Raw genomic sequence first — 18,759 nt, forward strand, 5'->3', positions numbered from 1 at the left:
AGTTAATCAATTCCCAGCTCAGCAGCCAGCCCCAAGGTCTGCCCTGTGGCCTGTGCCATGGAGCTCGGCTTACCCCCGTTTCCCAGATGGTTTCAGGTCAGCACTTCCATTGATCTGCAGGGTTGAACAGGCAGTGCTATAAATACAGAGCAGTTAATCAACTATGTAAGTGCCCGTTTAATTGAAATAAACACACAGAAATGACGTCAAGATGGGGAAAAAACCCACCTCAAACCAGTGAGTAAATACAAAGACAATCCAAGAGCATTCTCCCTGGCACACACTTGGGCTGAAGCGGCTCCCAGAATAGTGGCACTGGCTGTTGAGTCAGACTCTCCAGAGCCCCTGTGCTGAGTCACTCCCTCCCTCCCAGCTGCCAGCACAGGCTGCACAGACCCTTCAGTACCAACAGCGGTTCCTTGTTCAGAGTTCAAGTGCATCTGATTCATCCCAAGCCACTGAGCTCCCACAGCCCTCAGAGCTCCATCTCTCACTGCTGTTCCCTGCTGGCTAAGCTGCTCCCCTTACCCCAGGAAATGGAAGGGACAGAGCTGACACTCCCCTATCCAAGTCCTTCTGGGTCTTCCCTTCTTCCCTCTGCTCCTAGCTCTGGGACAGAAACTCAACTTACCATTTAGGACTAGAGTGATGTATGGATTCACAACCAGAGCTACAAGATCACTCTGTGCAGTGGAAGCTGCAAAACGCATGTTCCCATCTTTCCTTGCTGCAGCCCAGGGAGAAACTTGGCTGTTTTCTTCTCCCTTCCCCATGCTCAGCAGGGGAACGTGCTATGCAGGCTACCTCTCACAAAGGATGCTTGTGAGAGCAAGATGATAGAATCATAGAATGGTAGGGGTTGGAAGAGACCTTTAAGAGATCATCCAGTCCAATTCCCCAGATGGGGGGCCTCCCAAAGCCTAGGAAAGGGAAAGAATGAGGTGTTTGCTAAATACTTCCAGGATCATCTCTGACACTGGAGCATCTCTTTCTCAGGCACTTGCACTTCACAGAGCCTTAGTCAGAAGGATCCCACACCTTACAGAACTTGTAAGCCCTTGCCCTCCCAGTTGTCCCTCCCACCTCTGGTGCAGTGCTGTTGTATCTCCACCAGCTCTCAAAAACCATGTAAGATGCAAGACCTGCCAGATGTGGGATGTACTGAAAAGCTGCCTTAGGCACAGGGGATCCCAGGTCAGGAAGCAGACCTGTTGTGTGACCAAATGCCGCTGGGGCACCAGGACACAAGCCAGAGCGAAGCGCCCACCAACACTCACCTTGCAGCCAGAAACCAGCCCCACCATGTGGCCTCAGATCCTGCGTGCTGGAATCCTCCAGCCCCACAGACACCAGACTGGTGCTGAGGGAATCCTTCTCCCATGCCCCTGCTCCCACAGGGTCCCCATGAGACCCTGTTCTGCACGGCTGTGTCTCAGGGCCTAGGGGTGCTGTTTCACAAGTCTTAGGTTTTGGCAGTAGAACCAGATTAAGCTCCTTCCTTCCTCCCACCTACAAACAGATAAAGCCAGAAAGAAGCAGCAGTGGCAAAGGGCAAGAACAAAGAAAGCTGGTCTGATTGCCATGGGGCTCAGGAAGTTACATCCTCACTTCAGCTATGAAAGAGGAATATCACCATCTCCCTGTCTTATGGGACATAAGATACAAGGGGCAAGGACAAACGTGAAAGATCACAAGATGCTCTGCAGATGAACCTTGCCACATGTTGGACTGGTAATCTCCATATCTCTGCTGTTTCACTTGGTGGAACTGGTCACAACATCTTTTTAAAAGCCTATGAAATCTGCCTGCAGCTTGACCTGGGCTCCCTGCACCGCTGGGTCTGAGCACACCATCCGACAGCACAGCCACAGGCAGCAGCTCTGCTCTTGGCCACCTACAGCTGAAGGCTGCACTTCAACAATGATATTCCAGAGCAGGCTCCCAGGAAGGGTTGCAATGAACAGACCATCAGACAATGGGCAGAGTTACCAAATGGCCAAAATCAAAGAACAACTTTTATTGGCCAAAATAACCATTTTCTTCCAATAAAAACCAAACCCTAACTGAAACAGCGGTAACTCTTTGCTCACAAAATTAAACTAACAAACCTCACATCAACTGGACTGTTCAAGCTCATCCTCTGGAAATATTCCTCCTCCTAAAGAAGTTCATTTCTCTCCTGAACCTTCCTGCACCACCAGAAGCAGAACAATGGCAGAACTCCAATTCATTTAGGACAAGGGAACGAACAGACTGGGAGGCAGGAGTCTGTCTGTTTGCACAAAGCAAAGAAGCTGTTGGTGTTTGCAAACATCTTACATGCAACTGTAAGATCTGAAACTAGCAACTTCGCCTTTTCTGAAGATATGAACATTTCACTACACAAACTGTAGTTTTTGTGTGGTGTTGTTTTTTAATCCCAGGACACAGGTACAGGTTGTCGAAGCTCAGAGGTTACCTGCAGTATATCAGCTCACATCTCCCCATTCAGAAACGTTGGTAACTAACAAAACAAAAACATTGGTCACAGCGAGTTCTGAAGGCAAATGATCATATTGAAACTCAACATTTACTCATGTCAGTAAGACAAATGCCAGCCAGTGGGAGCAGCTGTCTGAGAAAGCCATGCTCTCCTTGGCAACAAAATGGAGAAAGATAAAAACGAGAGAGAGGGAGGGAGAGAGGAAAAGAGAGAGGTGCCCGGGTGCAACGCACCAGCTCCAAAGGAGACAGTCTCAGGAAGATTTTGACTAATTTCTCAGTTAAGGGAACACATTAACAGAAGCCATTGTAAAAGATCTGGTTAACAAAGTTATGCAGATCTCCTCCAGTCACCGACGGCGAAAAAAGAAATGAGCGTTTTAAAACCCCGACCGTGTCCTCCCAGGCTGTTTGCTGCCAGCTGAGCGGCGGCCGCGCTGCCACCGGCGCTGCCGAGCGTGCGCAGAGCTGCGGCTGGAGCGAGTGGAGCACGGAGCCCGGGCCCGGCAGCGCCCGCCCGCACCCAGCGCAGCTGCGGCCGGCACAGCCACCCTCCTGCCCCAGCCCGGACACGCCTCGGCAAAACGTTTGGAGACCTAACACCCGGACTACGCCTTTTGTAAGAAAATAGAGAGCAGCTCTGAGCCGCAGTTCTTCTAAACTACTGTAGGAAGGCTTTGCTAGCACGCTTCCAGAATTGGCAACCATCTGAGGTATGTGACGCCGGCACAACGAGCTCCCTTCATTTCTCTCCGCCCACACCAACCGGCGCCTCCTTCGTGAGTCCTCGGATGGACAAGTCGTACACCACCTCCTCGATTTTCTTGACATCGTACTTGAGGCCGTCGTAGCGTTTCCTCAGGGAGTCGTTCTTCAGGTTGAGGAGGCGGAAGCCGGAGTCCAGCTCGCTGATGAAGGCCGCGATGCGCAGCGGGCGCGAGTAGTCGCCGGCCGTCACGCTGTTGACCGCCAGCCTGGCCTGCAGAGCGGGCACACGGGACAGCCTCAGCACGGGAACCCAGCCACCCACAGCACCCCGCTATTCCCCGTCCCTTCTTGTGCCAGGCAGTCACATTATTTGTACTGGTGTCTACCTTAATCCTCGATTTTCAATCAAGTGACTAGTTCCCCACTGACAGCTTAAGATTTAAACAACTGGGGCGTACACAGGGGCGGCCTGAGAGAGGGTTGGATCAAGGTGTTCACAGAATAGTCAGGGTTGGAAGGGACCTCTAGAGATCATCCAGTCCAACCCCCTGATAAAGTAGGTTCCCCTCGATCAGGTCACACAGGATCGTGTCCAGGCAGGTTTGGAAGCTTCCAGAGAAGGAGCCTCCACATCCTCCCTGGGCAGCCTGTGCCAGCGCTCCCTCACCTCAACAGCAAAGAAGTTTCTCCTTGTGTTTAAGTGGAACTTTCTGTGTACCAGCTTGTGCCAGTTACCCTTTGTCCTGTCACTGGAGACAACAGAAAAAAAGTGTCCCCACATCCACCTGACACCCACCCTTTAGGTACTTGTAAAGCGTTAATGAGGTCCCCCTGTAGTCCTCTTTTCTAGGCTAAACAGCAGTGTATCATAACTTCCAGGAACAGCACAGGAAAGCTAGAAACACATTAGTACTTTTCTTAAGGTCAGTTTCAATCCAAGTATATGCAGGAAGCTCCTCCTTACCAGCTCGCTGGCAAGGGTTAGTACACCAGAAAGGTAGTCTTCAATGTCCAGGTGAAAACCCCGCTCTCGGTCAGCTTCAACTAAGGTGGAAACAGAGCAAGGGTCAGGTGGTACTGAACAGGAGCAAAAGCAGTGAGCTGTCACTGCCTCTGGTTACTGGAGTTAATCCCAAATATTAACATTCATGAAATATTATTCCAGAACAGAACTCAGCCTTTTCCTGGACGTGATGTAATTACTGGCCCTGGGCAGCGTTTTGATTTAGCATCTCGGACATCCTCCACTGCATGTGCAACAGGTTGGAAGCGACCCAGAGGAAGCTGAGTTTACACCAGCACACAGGAGAGGGGGCTGTAGCTGGTTCCTAGAAAGATATCTCCCCGATTGTTTTTCAAATCCTTTGCTCCAGGACACAGTTCTCTTACATCACACAAATTTAGTCTCTTTCCTACACTTTTTAAACACCCAAAGCAAAAAGTTTAGAAAAATAAGCTCTCAGCTTTGTGTTATTCTCTTGGTAGATTTACACAATTTGCCTGAATAGTCTTCATTGATGAAGAACTCATCAATCAATTCTTTGTATTGGGTTTGACAACTTCTACTCTCTAAAAGAATTTGTTGTTTATATAAGGAAATCAAATACCAGATCAATTTTGGAACCTATTACTTGGGAAGAAATGAAGTTCTGCTGTTCCACTGTATCTCTGACAGTTACAATGTCTAAAAACATCACAAGTTTTTTCTCTTCAGTCACAACATTAACTTACTCCCAAGTATTTCTGCAACAGCTTCTCGGGTCACTAATGTTTCAGACTCCAAGTAGACAACAAAGGCTGCCAGAAACACCAAGCGCTGGAGCACAAACCGCCAGTGCTCGTGAAACCTGTTGAAGCAAACACCAAGCCAAGGTATAAGTGACATCTATTACTGGAGAGTGAGGCATCAAGCATACATTATTTACATGTTCCTTGTTCCACCATTACACACAGCAGTGTGCATTTTTGGCTTATGAAAACAGTGCCAGCTTGAAGTGATCAGTGTGGTGCTCCAGGACACCGCGCTGGGCACCTCACATGCTCCTGCACCCAGCATGGAGCCTTTCAGGGATGTTGTGCTCACAAGACAGCCCGGACTCCCCCTCCCACCTTCCCTCAGCAGGTCTGAGCTGATGAGATTCACAGAATCACAGAATCTCAAGGGCTGGAAGGGACATCAAAATATCATCCAGTCCAACCCCTCTGCCAGAGCAGGACCACCTAGAGTAGGTCACACAGGAACTCGTCCACATGGGTTTTGAATGTCTCCAGAGAAGGAGACTCTCTGGGCAGCCTGTGCCAGTGCTCCCTCACTCTCACAGGGAAGAAATTATTCCTAGTGTTTCTTTGAAACCTCTCATACTCATTGCTCCTTGTCCTATCATTGGACATCACTGAGAACAGCCTGGCTCCATCCTCCTGACACCTGCCCTTTATGTATTTGTAAACATGAATGAGGTCACCCCTCAGTCTCCTCCAAGCTAAAGAGCCCCAGCTCCCTCAGCCTTTCATTGTAAGGGAGATGCTCCACTCCTTTAATCATCTTTGTGGCCCTGCGCTGAACTCTCTCCAGCAGCTCTTGCTAGACACTGTCCCCTTCTGGCAGCAACAGAACCCAGGTCACAACTGCATTTAGTATCTGCAGTATCAAACAGCCATTTCATGACAGATGTAAATCTCCCTTCTCAGAAACACCCCAAACCTAACAACTTCACTGAAATTAATGGGGCAGCAAACGCTCTGCTTCCAGAAACAAGGGCAGCTCCAACAGGACATCAATGCCTTTAAATCCTTCCTCTCCAGCCTTGATGCCCAATCCAGCCCTGCAGCTCCCTGCCCACCTGTAATATTGGTCAGCGGGAAACTTGGTCTTCAGAGATTCCATCTGTGTTCTCACTGTGCCAAAGTGTTCACGAGCCTTCTGACATTTCTTTGGTACTGAAAAGGAAATGGTGCAACGTTCAGTACTTGTCAGAGAACAGGGTTGAGTTTCCTAGTGTGGACAGAGCTGTTTACGCTCCTTTGTTGTCCGAGACAGCCTACTGATGCTCAAATGGATCCCAGAAATACTCCATGAGGCAAAGGCAGAGGAGAAATAACTCCCCAGTTTTGGGCTGTCTAACCTGCTCTAGTCCTTGGTTTTGGACTTGAGCCAGATGCCCCGCTGTTATTTACAAATCATGGCTATTCACAAGTGATGACTGTGGCTATAGAACGTATGTCATGGATGAAGAACCCCTTCTGTAATGGGCAATGACAGGAGAAAATGCTGGAAAGGTCACAGAGTCTCCAGGGCAAAAGGCGACAGAGGATACAAATGGATGGAGGCAGGAGTGGAGGAACACAGAGGCCACAGTCTGTGGAACAAACCAACGTGCAAAGGAGTCTGGCAGCAGAGGAGCAGGCGACACAGTGCTGAAGGAGAGGGGCCAAGTACAGATGGAGAGAAGCTGAAAAGGTGTTGATGAGTGAAAGACCTCATCTGAGGGAGCAGAAGAGCACTTTTGTTTGAGGGTCTGTAAATGTCCAAGACTATGGCAACAGATACTGGGGAGATCAGTTGTGGGCTGTAACAGAATGTGTTCAGTTTTCATCGTGCAGATAGAGTAAGAGAAAGCAGTGGCCAGTGGGGCTGTGTGTGGGTGTTATAAAGAGAGAAACAAGATGTTCTGGAGCCTGTCCTAATGCAGTGGTTTAGATGAAAAAGCAACAACCAGATGTTGAGCCCCAGAAGAGCCCTGCACACAGCAGCTGGCCCCAAAGAGAGCACACACACCAAGCAGTGCTGCCAAACCACTCGTATGATCAAAGGAAACGCAACTTTTCTTTCCCAACTTGAAAAAGCTTACAGTTTTTTTAATGGATCAGAGTTAGATGAAGTGCAACATCCCTGCAGGAAACTACATTTGCTGCTTTCAAGTGAGGTATTTGAAGAAACTGAGTTTCAGCCTGTCCAACGTATGTCGCACCTCTGCAGGGAAATGGTCTCTTCTTTACATACACCCAGTGCTACCTCCCACGAGGTACAGCCACACAGCACCCACAGCACCGGGGCCCAACAGAACCAATCAGGCCAGTACTTCTCACCTGCAGCCTCTCAGAAATCCTGGTCCCAACCCCAGGAAGGCAGAAGATCAACCTGCCAGGCTCTCCTGCGTCTTGATGTATGGAAGCTAAGAGTGTTTTAACAAGACCCACAGAAGCTAAACCTAAAAGCTGTGAGGAATGATTTCTATCAAACAAGCCCTACCAGGAGTCACTAAAGTGCATTTAAAAAACATCTTTCAATTCATAAAACATCATTTTTGTTAAAAAGGCTGGGGGAGGGGGCACTTAGAAAAGCTTTGGGAAGCAGAAGGTGAAAGTGCTCTGTGTGACAGCCAGAAGGAGGAGATGGGGGAAGCTCACTGACAGCTGCCCTCTGAACACAGCTCCCAAAGCATGTCTCTGCCTCAGCCCTGAGCCATCATGTGGCAGCTGGTGACAGAGGAAGGAATAAATTTGCATTTTGGCTTCTGCCAAAGGAACCTGTGACAAAACTAAACAATCTTTACAGTACAGGTTTCAGACAGGCTTCAACCTGTCCTTGTGCATCCTTGGATATCACCACTGATGTTTTGCTAAACTTACGACGACCCGGGTCACGAGCAAAGCCACACCAAGCCAACTTTCAGCCTCTGCAGACCCACCCTGTCACTCAGAGTCAGTTCAGCTAACAGCAGGCTGCAGCACACACTGCCCAGAACAGCTTTCTGAGCAGTTCTCACATTTCATTTTGGAGAGGGAGTAGAGGGAGCTCAGAAAGACCCTCTCACCTCGTTCTGGAGACTGCTGGCCTGAGGCTCTGCTGGCTTCCCTTCCCCATAGCTGAGTAAAGGCTACAACTGCAAGTGGTGATGCCATGCTGAACACAGCCTCATGTTTGGTGCAGAGAGACCCAAAGCAGCCAGCAGCATGGCACAGCTGGTGTCTGGGGGTAGGTGGCTGCCCCATACTAAGAGAGATGAAAAACCTCCATGAAAACAGGTTTCACCAAGAGGTATTTTAAGTACCCAGAAAACTCTGTTGTCTCCTTCAGTTTTCATCACTTTACCTTAGTTAATGATGCGAGAACAATCACAAAGGACCAACCAACAGGCTGTGGGAGAAAGTCACTTCCAGCTTCCACTGGCCCAAGGGACAGGGCACAACAAGCACCAGCTCCAACCACCCACTGCAATACAGCTGCAGTCACCATGCCTCATTAATTACTCTGTCATTCTGAAGTTGTAGTAACAGTACTTTTTCTTTTTCATTCATTAGTTATTAATGTATACAGGTTATTACCACTTGACACATTTTATTAACACTGATAATAGTTTTTCTTACATCTTGGAATAAATAAACCTAAGGGTACAAAATCTCGATGCTACAAAATCTAGCCAGAACCTCGTTTCAATGAATAATCCTCTCTTTTATAGTTACAAGGACTCAATGTTTATCCCTTTTTAATCTACTAATGAAGAATGATTCTCATTTCTTAGCACAAACGTGGTACTGACTCCAATGGCAAGATGCTGCAGTAGCTGCAGTAACAGCCCTGGCCATGCACTACACTGCAGAACCACAGCCATCATCAAACCAAGCTGTAGTCTAAACACGGGACACCTGACAAGTGCTGTTTATGCCCTCAACAATCCTTCTGTTAACTGCAGCTATGTTATTCTGCTGTGAACCACTATGAATCTAAATGTTTATTGGCTGTCTTTATTATGCTTGTCAATGCTGACAAACTGGCAGGTCTATCATCATGAGTTAACTCTTCACCCATTGTGCATGTGTTCCTTATCTTTGCTGTTACAAGCCAAGTGTTTTGTGTGGTTTTTGATGGGGTTGTATTTTGCTTCATTAGTTGGGTTTCTTACTTTAACCATTCCAAATGTCTTCTCAGACTGCAAGATCCTGGGCCAGCTCTCCCCCAGCATTAAAAATCAAGTGAAAATACACTGAGCCAGACACACATCTCTAGTATTAAATGCTGGAAAGCAACCCCTGAAGTTGATAGCGACACAAAGCAACTCTCAAGCATCCACAGGATCACTCAGCCTAGACAAAGGAGCCTTTCCTTGTGTAAATTAACCAATTGGTAGTTCCAGTTTCTAGCATTGCAGGATTTCCCAAGGAGGTGAAAGCTGCATTTGCCAGTAGAGGTCAAACTTCAGATGTCACACATGCTCCAAGCCTCCAGCACCAGCATGCTGGTGACAACCAGCACCTCGTGAAGTTCCTTCTTCTGTCTACCTTCAGAATGTGGCCTGATGGATGTCTCCCTTTTCTAAATTTCTCTCAAGAGTTTCCAGGAAAGTCTGAATGCTGGGTTGTTCTCAGGAGTCACTCATCAACTTGAGAAAAAAATAGCTTTGAAGTCACATATTTAAAGGAAAAACATGCTTATTCCAGTAGTTTCAGCAGTAAGATGAAAAATGGAGATGGAGGAGCAGAAGGAAAACATTTGACATCGAGGTCTGTAGTGCTGTTCTGATGCCCTGGAGGAAATGGGTTGGCTCGCAAGCATTCTAACACCTCAAATAAACGTGGACTGAAAGGAAGAACCAAGCTACCTACAATCCATAACCTCAAAAACAGCAGAAAATTCCTTCTGCCACTCACACAACAAGCATGGCTCCCTTCTTTATCTGACTCTGCAAATTCCCTTTGTATTTTGCAACATTATTCATATTTTATACACACACACACACACACACAGAGTCAGTCTTGTACAAACCTGGCTAATGACCCTCCCTTCCCAAACCATCCTACACACCCACAGAGCCTTCAGATGACAGCTTTTTGGAGGGTGTGGTGAAAAGGTGAGGGAAGGGATACAGATACAGGCCCACAACAGCTAATAGTAAAATTAGCAAATATAAAAACCTACGTGCATGTCACTTAGGGGGAAACCCATGAACCCATTCAACACCCCAGAAACTGCACGCCTGCAAAAAACACAGTGTTCTGCACACGGGCAGGGAAACACCAAGCTAGGGAGGAGAGCAAGGGAAAGAATGGCGCTTCCTGAGGATGGTTCGTGTGTCTTGAAACCTCCCACCGCGGCCTCGCTCTCCCCGCAGCCCGTCGGAAGCCCGCGCAGGACGGCCCGCGAACGCCTACGCGCGGCTGGACCCTGGAAAAGGGGCGCCCGCGGCAGTGGGACCCGCATTCGCAAGGGTGCTTCCGCTCCTCCCCACGCTGCGCCCGGGTCTCCCCGCTGCGCGGAGGGAGGAGCAGCGCCGAGCCGCGGCGGGACTCACTGTGCTGGACGCCGCCTCCCTGGTGCACCCCCTGCACCAGCGTCAGGATCTCCCGCGCCGTCTGCTCCAGCGCCTGCACCACCTTCCGGATCTCCTGCGGACACAGGCTGCCGTCAGCCGAGCCCCGCGCGGCCCCGCCCCGGCCCCGCGCCCGCGCCCACCTCGCGGATGTCCTGGTCGGCGGTGAGGACGCTCTGCAGCGCGATGAACATGTCGCTCACCGACATGGCGTCCGCCGCCTCCCGTCCCTGCGGCCTCCCGCGCGCACAGGGGGCCTTCTGTGCCGCCGGCGCGCCGGGCTGCCCCGCGCGCTGCCTGAGCAGCCGGAGGAGCCGGAAGGTTGTCGAAAGGGCGAGTGCTGGCCGGGAGCCGCTCGCCCCGGGGACGCGCCCGTGTTTCGGGACCCCTGCCCCCGGTGCGGCGGGGCTGAGCCCAGGGAGGCCGCGCCAGGCGGTGCCGAGAGCGCCAGGCGCCGCCGCGAGCCGCCGCGCGGTGGGGAGGGGCCGGGCGGCGCCACGCGCTGTTGCCGGGAGACAGCGACCGGCCGCTCCGCGCATGCGCGCCCGCACTGCCGCGCGTGAGGGCGGTGACGCGCTTCCGGCCGCGAGCGCAGCATGGCGGCGGCGGCTGAGGCCGAGGTGGCTGCGCCTGCGTCCGCACCGGCACCGGGGTCGTTCCTGGCCTTGGAGCCGCGGCTGCAGCGTGAGTTACAACAGAAGGTTCAGCGGGTCCGCAAGAACCGGGCGCCCAAGGTGAGCGGGGCGCTGCCGCGGGGCGGGGGGAGGCCGGGCCGGGCCGGGCCTAACGCGTCTCCCTTGTGCCCCGCAGGAGGAGCTGACGCCGGGCGCGGTGTACGTCGGGCACCTCCCGCGGGGACTCTCCGAGCCGCAGCTCCACGAGTATTTCGAGCAGTTTGGGAAGGTGACGCGGCTCCGGCTGTCCAGGAGTAAGAAGGTAAGGCCCCGCGCCGGCCCGGCCCCGCCGCTCGCTCTCCGGCCCTCGCCGAGAGACTCGGGCGCTCCCGAACTCTCCCGGTGCTGTTCGGGAAGCGCCTGAGCCCCTGCAGCGCCATCCCAACCGACCGCCTCAGCGCGGCCCGCGCATTTGCTTTGAGCCGCTGAGGTTTCTTCTTCGCGCAGGCTGCCGATTTGGTGAATGCACAGAGTTGACTCCTTTCTGAAGTGTCTTCAGCAGCTCCGCGCGTCGTTGCCCTTCACCTGGTGCTCCGCCTTCGTTGCGCACCACGTGGAAAACTGTAATGCAGTTTCATGAGTGGGCAGAGGGGGGCACCGTGCTCAATGCCTTGTCCTAAAAGTGGCCTTTCTAAAACACATATCGGGCTGATAGTTTAGGTGGTGTTGTTTCTGGGATTGGGCTGGTTGATCTTTAAAGCTCCGCACCAATTCAGACTACTCTATGATAGCAAATAAGCAGTTTCAGCAACAGTTGGTGTAGCTCCTTTTTTTTTCTTATAAGTAAATATACTTAAATGAGAATTGTTGTCAGGGTGCACTAATTCAAGGTAGAACTGGAAATGTCATATAAAGGGCTCTGTTTTAACTTTCTTGTTGCTTTGTGCTCAATAAATTTAACTACTTCTCGTTTTTGGCTTTATCATCACAGAATAATGTTGCTGTATGTAATGCAGAGGAGCATTTTTTCTAACAAATAGGTGTTGGTGAGCAGTTTGTTTCCTGTGCAAATAAATAGTTATGAGTGATATCATACCAATTTAGGACTAAATGTGATTTCCATGACTTCACTGAGCTGTATGAAATTGTTTATGTTTAGCTGAAAATGAGCTATGACTTTGGAAGCATAAAATAATTTGAGTTCTTCAGATATGGAAGAGTCCTTTCAGATTTCTTTCTGTTGTTGCCTGCAGACTGGAGCTAGCAAAGGCTATGCATTTATAGAGTTTGAGTGCGATGACGTGGCTAAGATTGTTGCAGACACAATGAACAACTACTTGTTTTCTGAAAGACTGCTAAAGTGTAAGTATAAGCAGAAATGTAAGTCCTCAAATGTGCAGAGGAAACTGATGGTTATTTGTGTGGGGCTTTTTTTTGATTGTTTGGAAAATCTAAAGGGATTTTATGAAGTTTTGTCCTGAAAAGATTTTCAGTGGGACTGAGCTTTTCTTCCTTTTCGTCATGTGTAAAGAGCATCCTCAGCAGCCTTTTGGTCACTGCTGTGTTTTCCTGGTGACGGTCTTGGTGTAACTGTGTAACAGGAAACCTTGGAGCAGTGGGCTTTCTTGTGGAGACAGTTTCTTTAATGCAGCAATTCTTTGCCATGTGTAACTGTTGAGGCTGCTGTCTGTATGATTAGACATAGGGGGCTTTTTTCATTAAAGGAGTAATGAAATTATTGAATTTCTCAGACAGGTGATGGTAACATTGGCTTTGTAAAACATTATGAGTTTTTTTTTCTTAAAAGACATGTTTCTCTGACTTTTCTGAGTGAAACTGAACAAGTATAGAATCACAGAATCATTTCAGCTGCAAGAGACCTTTAAGCTCATCGAGTCCAGCCTTTGTCCCAGCCCTGTCAACCACTAGACCATTTCCCTAAGTGCCACATCCACCTGACAACCCTTGCAGGAGAGAAATTCCTCCTCAGATCCAGCCTGAACCTCCCCTGGTGCAACTTGAGGCCATTTCCTCTTGTTGTATTGCTTGTTACAAGGGAGAACAGACCAACCCTGGGGTATTATTTTCTTCCATCTTTCCATCCATTCATCCATCCAGTCAGTTCTCTTGCTGATGAGTGTTAGTTACTTTCCACCTTCTGTGTTCATAAGCATAGTGTCACAGTGAGAAGCGACTGATGCCATGTCAGTACATTGAGTAAGAAGAGGTGCTGCTCTAACTTGGTGTCTTATGTTTATGATCCAGGTCAGTTCATACCTCCTGAAAAGGCCCATGAAAACCTTTTCAAAAACAGTAACAAGATCTTTCTGAAGCCTTCTCAGCCGGCGGTCAGGCGGTACAATAGAGTCCGTTCCCTCGTCCAGAAGGCGAAGATGACGAAGCGGCTGCTGCGAAAGGAGAGGCTGTTACGGAAGAGGTTGGCTGAGAAAGGACTCGACTATGATTTCCCAGGATTTGTAAGTTTTGTCATTGTTTTCATGAATGGTTTATGCAAAACATGTTCCTAAGGTTGTGCTAAATGTGAGAAAATCGTGTGTTTTGTGTGGAACTGGTAGAACAGCTGGAGTACTTGCATTAAGGACTGTATTGAAGCTCCTGGAAATTAGTATAGTACTGCTGCAGGGTTGTACTATATGTATGGGTTTGCTTTTATAGAAACAAATGAGTAAAAGCAAAGGGAAGATATTCCTTTTCTTCTGTTAGATTAAACTGTTGGATGTGCTGTGGTGTTAAGATTTGTCTGCAGATCACAGAGGAGTGATGAGGCCTTTGCCCAAGCCCTGTGGGGGGCTTTGACAGGGTGGGTGTTTGAAGGCAGGTCATGGAATCACTGAATGGTTGGGAATAAAGGGGACCTTTAGAGATCATCCAGTCCAAACCCCAGCTAAAGCAGGTTCACCTTAGTCAGATCACACAGGAACGTGTCTGGGCAGGTTTGGAAAACCTCCAGAGGAGACTCTACATGCTCCCTGGGCAGCCTGACTCCCTCTCCTGAACAGCAACAAAGTTTTTCCTTATTGTTAAGTGGAACTTTTTGTGTTCCAGCTTCATCCCATTACCCCTTGTTCTGTCACTAGAGACAACAGAAAAAAAAATGTCTCCCCATTCTCTTGACACCTACCTTTTAAATACTTGTAAGTATTAATGAGGTCTCCCCTCAGTCTCCTCCAGACTAAACAATCCCAGTTCCCACAGCCTTTCCTCGTAAGGAAGATGCTCCAGTCCCCTGATCATCTTGGTGGCCCTGTGCTGGACTCTCCAGCAGTTCCCTGTCCCTCTTGAGCTGGGGAGCCCAGAACTGGAAACAGTACTCCAGATGAGTCCTCACCATGCTGGAGTAGAGGGGGAACAGAACCTCCCTTGACCTGCTGGCCATACTTTTCTTAATACACCTCAGAATGCCATTGGCCTTCTTGGCCACGAGGGCACATTGCTGGCTCATCGTTAGTTTATTATCAATTAGGACTCCGAACCAGGTCCCAAGTCTGGAGCTTCCATCTGCAGACCCTGCCTGTGTTAAACCTATTGCTGATTTGCAGAGTGTTTGGGTAAAGTACTTGAGTTTTAAGCAGTGCTGTCCAAGATGGTATTTTTTTGAAATGCACAATAGCATCTTTTCTTATGTTGCTTTGGGTGGTTTCATTCAAGCCAAGTCACCCCTGTGGTACTGTAAGTCACATCATTCAAACCTAATTGCTGTAGCAAAGATTTTGTAGTTGGGAAGCAAAGAAACCTATGGATTTTTAAGTGACTTTGTCTTCACACAAGGAAGTTTGTAGTGATCCTCCTGATCTGTCTTGCTTCCTAGGCTGCACAGGAGCTTTCTGTGAAGAGAAAAGGAGTTCAAACATCCAAGGAGTCAAAACTGAATGCTTCTTTGAACAGCCAGGTAAGACCAAACAGTCCTTGCGCTGCCCAGCACCATGCTTCAATGCTCACACTGGGACAGATGTTTCAAGTCTGCAACTGCTTTCTTGTTTTCAGCTCCTCAAAACCTGGATGGTGTTTGCTTGGGGAATTTTTGTACCAAAAGTAGCTCCTTTGAGATGTATTAACACTCCTGAATGGTGGGGGCTGGTTGGATTGTCTCAGTTCTTTCTTCTCTGAGTGTTTGGCAGCACAGACTTCTGCTCAGCATGTTCTGTGGAGCTGTGCTTGTCCTTAGGCGTGTCCAGGCAGTGAGGTGTCTGCTGTTCGCTTCTGCTTTTGAGCAGAGCCTTGAGGCAGGGTGCTGGGGCCAGTCACCTCTACACCACCTACACCCATGCTTCCAAGCCCCAGGAAATGATCTCTTTGCTGGCATCCTTCTCTTGCTCTGTGCTACATTGTAGTACCAGCCTGTGTGGACTAACAGGAAATTGAACTGTTGATACAGTCTAGTACCCTCTGTCTCCATTTAGGCAGGATCCTGTTCCTTCCTCTCTCCTCCTCTCCAGGCATGCTATTCCAGTATTTTGAAAACTAGTGCCAGCTAAAAATAGTAGTAGGATGAAAGGGAGGCTCATATCTGTTTTGTTTCATTGCTGTTTTGAGTTTCATTTTGATTTTTCTTAATGTTACTGGATTTATCTGTGGTAACTGGGAGAGGGATGGCTGTGAGGAAGGCAGGATAGCTCGTATGTTCAGTCAGCTGAGTTCTGAGAAGTCACTGAGGTAATAACATTGGAATGTTTAAGCTCCACTGTGGGCTTGGATGCAACATTTCTGTATGCCAGTCTGAAATACACTACTCCCCTCCCTACTCCTATGAGCTTTCGTAGTACTTTGAGTCGGGAAATGAACAGAAAGTGAATATGCATAATGACATATTAGAAGAGTTCCCTAACATATGGAAGTTCTGAAGGAGAGCTGGACAGAGGTGTCCTGTGGTAGCACAGAGGCAGCAACAACTGTTTCTGGCAGATACTTTGCAATGAATCATATTTTTCTGATCTCTTCAGGATCCTACTCCAGTCTGTACTCCAACAGTGCTCGAGCGCCGGAAAGCTGCTCAGGCAGATGATGATGCAGAGGACAATGAAATCACTCTCCGACTGCCCCCTGCCACTGCTAAGAATGCTCTGCAGAGACCAAAGAAACGGCCAAGGAGACGACCAAACCTGAAGAAACAGACTTAAAATGTTGATGGCTGTAGCCATATTTTTCCTCAGTTCAAAAAATTGGCAAGGTGGAGCTTCTAGTGATTCTGCTGCCCTGACTGAGTTTGTCTTAAATAGACTGTTTCAGTCTTTTCTAGACAAGGAATCTAGTCACAAATCATTCCCCATCCTGTTCAGCCATCAGGGGACCTACAGTCTTCTCTGCCTTTGCAGATATTCTTAACTTTGTGCTCACAAGTGCCCATGCTGTGACACGCCTACAGCTCTGCCAGAACCCTCAGTCAGTTCTGTGTCTTGTCTGTAGTGCTCACTGTTTTGAAAGGAAATGTGAGGCTGTCCATTCAGAACTTCCTGATGTGGACTGTGTCTTACCTTTACAATTAATGCTGGGTTATAAAAAAAATAACCATTTTTCAACTCTGCTGGCTCTTTGTAATAGTTCCTCTTTTTAACTGAACATCTGCTCCATGTGAGTTCTCACAGTTAGACAAGTAGAAGGTGTGGGATTTTTTTCTTCCCCAAGGAAGACATACCTTGGATTTAATTTCCTGTTTGTGAGCAGTCAAGATCTGCCTGTATTGTCCAGGGCAGAGGCAGAATACCATGCTGCCTGAGCAAACCAGTATCTTTCAGGCCTGCTTTCAGCAGTGTCTGGGAAGCTCAAAAGCATAGCTGCTTTTAGAGGGATATCTTGCTGAACTGCGGAAAGGGCAAATGGTGATGACTAGCTTATGTAGAGCAGCTCTCAGCATGAGCAAGGGTCTTGGAGAAGATACATCAGTACAGAGCAGTCTTGGTCTTATTAGGAGTTCTGTTGTCTTCAGGGCACTGTGGCACCTTGCATTTCAGTTTCGCTGCCTGTGTGAAGGGAGGATGTCTTCTGCTTCAGACTGATACACACAGTGCAATACTGTAATAAGCCTCTGGGTGGGTGAGCTGGCAATGGAAGGCAGTTTTGTCACCAGTGGTATAAGTTCAGAGAACTGAGTGTAGGTTTTTGCTGTGCATCCAACATAACCTGTCATAGCTTGATGGGGATATCCAGCCCTGTTTGAAGGGGCAGTTTGTGCAGTTATAAGTTCGATTTTACTGCAAATCTGAGACCTGCAGAAATTGCTGTTCGGGTTTTGTGGCATGTACTCGGTCTTGAGCTTTTCTTGTCTGGGGTGAAACACTCTCTGCTGCTGTTGGCTGTAGGTCAGGCTTGGCAGAAGATTTGAGGGGAAAGCCCAGGTGACAATAACTGGCTGTGCAGGTAGGTGGCTGGCACTAATTCCTTGGCTATTTTAAGCCTCAGACTCCTGGCAGAGGAGAAGAAATCTGAACCGTTGGCTGGGCTAATTCTGTTCTATCTGACCTGATCACTTGAATAATCATGTGATTGTAATTACCGTCTCTTGACTGATTTGAATTAGATCATTGTCACTCTAAACTGTCAGAGAAGCCACTTGCATGAGAGCATCTTTATATCAGAAGCTGGTCATCTTCAGTGTGATGGGGAGATCTGTTGAGCAGCCCAGTGGTCACTGACAGCCTTTGCCTTTTGGTAGCAGCGTTGCTGTGAACATCTACAGGCTTCCTTCTCTGTGCAGCATTTGATGTGAAACAGACAGTGTTTACACCTGTGGAAAACACACCCTTAGCTAATGTTTGAGACAAACGTGGTCAGAGTGGTTGGCAGGAATTGTTCATCGGTCATGACTGACATGCAGGTCTGAAAAGAGTTCTCTACCTCAACTCTGTACGGCAGAGAGCAGCAGAAGAGAAGCAAAGGGCATCTACCTGAAAGGGATGGATTTTGGGTTGTTTTTTATTTATGTTTCTAACTGTGTTGTGCAAATGAAGATGAATGTTGGGGAAAGAGGAACCAGGAATATGGCTGCGCTTTGCCCTGTCCTGTATCTCTTGGGTGCAGCCCAACAGCAAGGACAGCTTACCTTAGGTGTGGGAATATAGGTTGCCCTCTGACAAAGGCAGCACAAGGTTTTCTGGGAAAGGACCTCCCAGGTTTATGTTTAGTCCAGGCAGTTTAGAGTGACTGCACTGGTGTGAGTAATGCATCTGTAACAGCATTTAAGAATACAGGAGAAGCCTGGTATGAGTCTTAATAATTTCTTCAGTGCTGCCACAAATACTCCTTCCGAGGCTGTTGAGTTGAAGCTGCTCTTGAGAATGCTTAGTCTATCTAGAGTAACCTATCTAGTGCAGTTGCACTTTCCCTGGATGCTGAGCAGCTCCCTTCCTGTGCTTCTCATGCCAACCCTTTGGCTTGTGTTTTGAACCTGGAGCTGCTTTCTTCCTACTTTGCTTCTGTTACCCTTCTCTCCATTGTTGGTGTTCTGCGTCTGTCTGGAAGCTTGTGTCTGCTTGCTGCTTTCTTCCTTCTTTGTGGCTTCTTTTCATGCATCTCGGTGTGCCTGGGCTGTCCTGTGGAGCTGCATGAGTTTCCAGGGACTTGTACTTGAGCTCTGCAGACCCCCTGCAAAGGTTTGTGCCTTTATGCTTGCACCCTAGTCTCTGCCTCCTCTC

The 18,759-nt window shown here is 48.7% G+C and overlaps 2 protein-coding genes across 3 annotated transcripts; one reads left to right on the plus strand and one right to left on the minus strand.

Annotated features, from left to right (window-relative positions):
- Positions 1 to 1,985: 1,985 nt before the first annotated feature.
- Positions 1,986 to 10,957, minus strand: TSN (translin). 2 transcript variants are annotated; one of them, XM_062004846.1, is made up of 6 exons: positions 10,640 to 10,957; positions 10,479 to 10,572; positions 6,030 to 6,126; positions 4,921 to 5,036; positions 4,154 to 4,233; positions 1,986 to 3,460 (listed from the first exon to the last, which is right to left on the minus strand). In XM_062004846.1, exons 1-6 carry the CDS (start codon positions 10,703 to 10,705, stop codon positions 3,224 to 3,226), a joined length of 690 nt encoding a protein of 229 aa, XP_061860830.1. In that variant the 5' UTR covers positions 10,706 to 10,957; the 3' UTR covers positions 1,986 to 3,223. The 2 variants fall into 2 exon arrangements, with proteins under 2 accessions (XP_061860830.1, XP_061860829.1); XM_062004845.1 differs by lacking the exons at positions 10,479 to 10,572; positions 10,640 to 10,957 and adding an exon at positions 8,004 to 8,495.
- Positions 10,958 to 11,064: 107 nt separating this feature from the next.
- NIFK (nucleolar protein interacting with the FHA domain of MKI67) lies at positions 11,065 to 16,647 on the plus strand. The gene is made up of 6 exons (XM_062005071.1): positions 11,065 to 11,230; positions 11,307 to 11,432; positions 12,364 to 12,472; positions 13,376 to 13,587; positions 14,940 to 15,020; positions 16,072 to 16,647. Exons 1-6 carry the CDS (start codon positions 11,093 to 11,095, stop codon positions 16,246 to 16,248), a joined length of 843 nt encoding a protein of 280 aa, XP_061861055.1. The 5' UTR covers positions 11,065 to 11,092; the 3' UTR covers positions 16,249 to 16,647.
- Positions 16,648 to 18,759: the final 2,112 nt, after the last annotated feature.

Source organism: Colius striatus, chromosome 11 (genome assembly GCF_028858725.1).
Source record: "Colius striatus isolate bColStr4 chromosome 11, bColStr4.1.hap1, whole genome shotgun sequence".
NCBI lineage: Eukaryota > Metazoa > Chordata > Aves > Coliiformes > Coliidae > Colius > Colius striatus.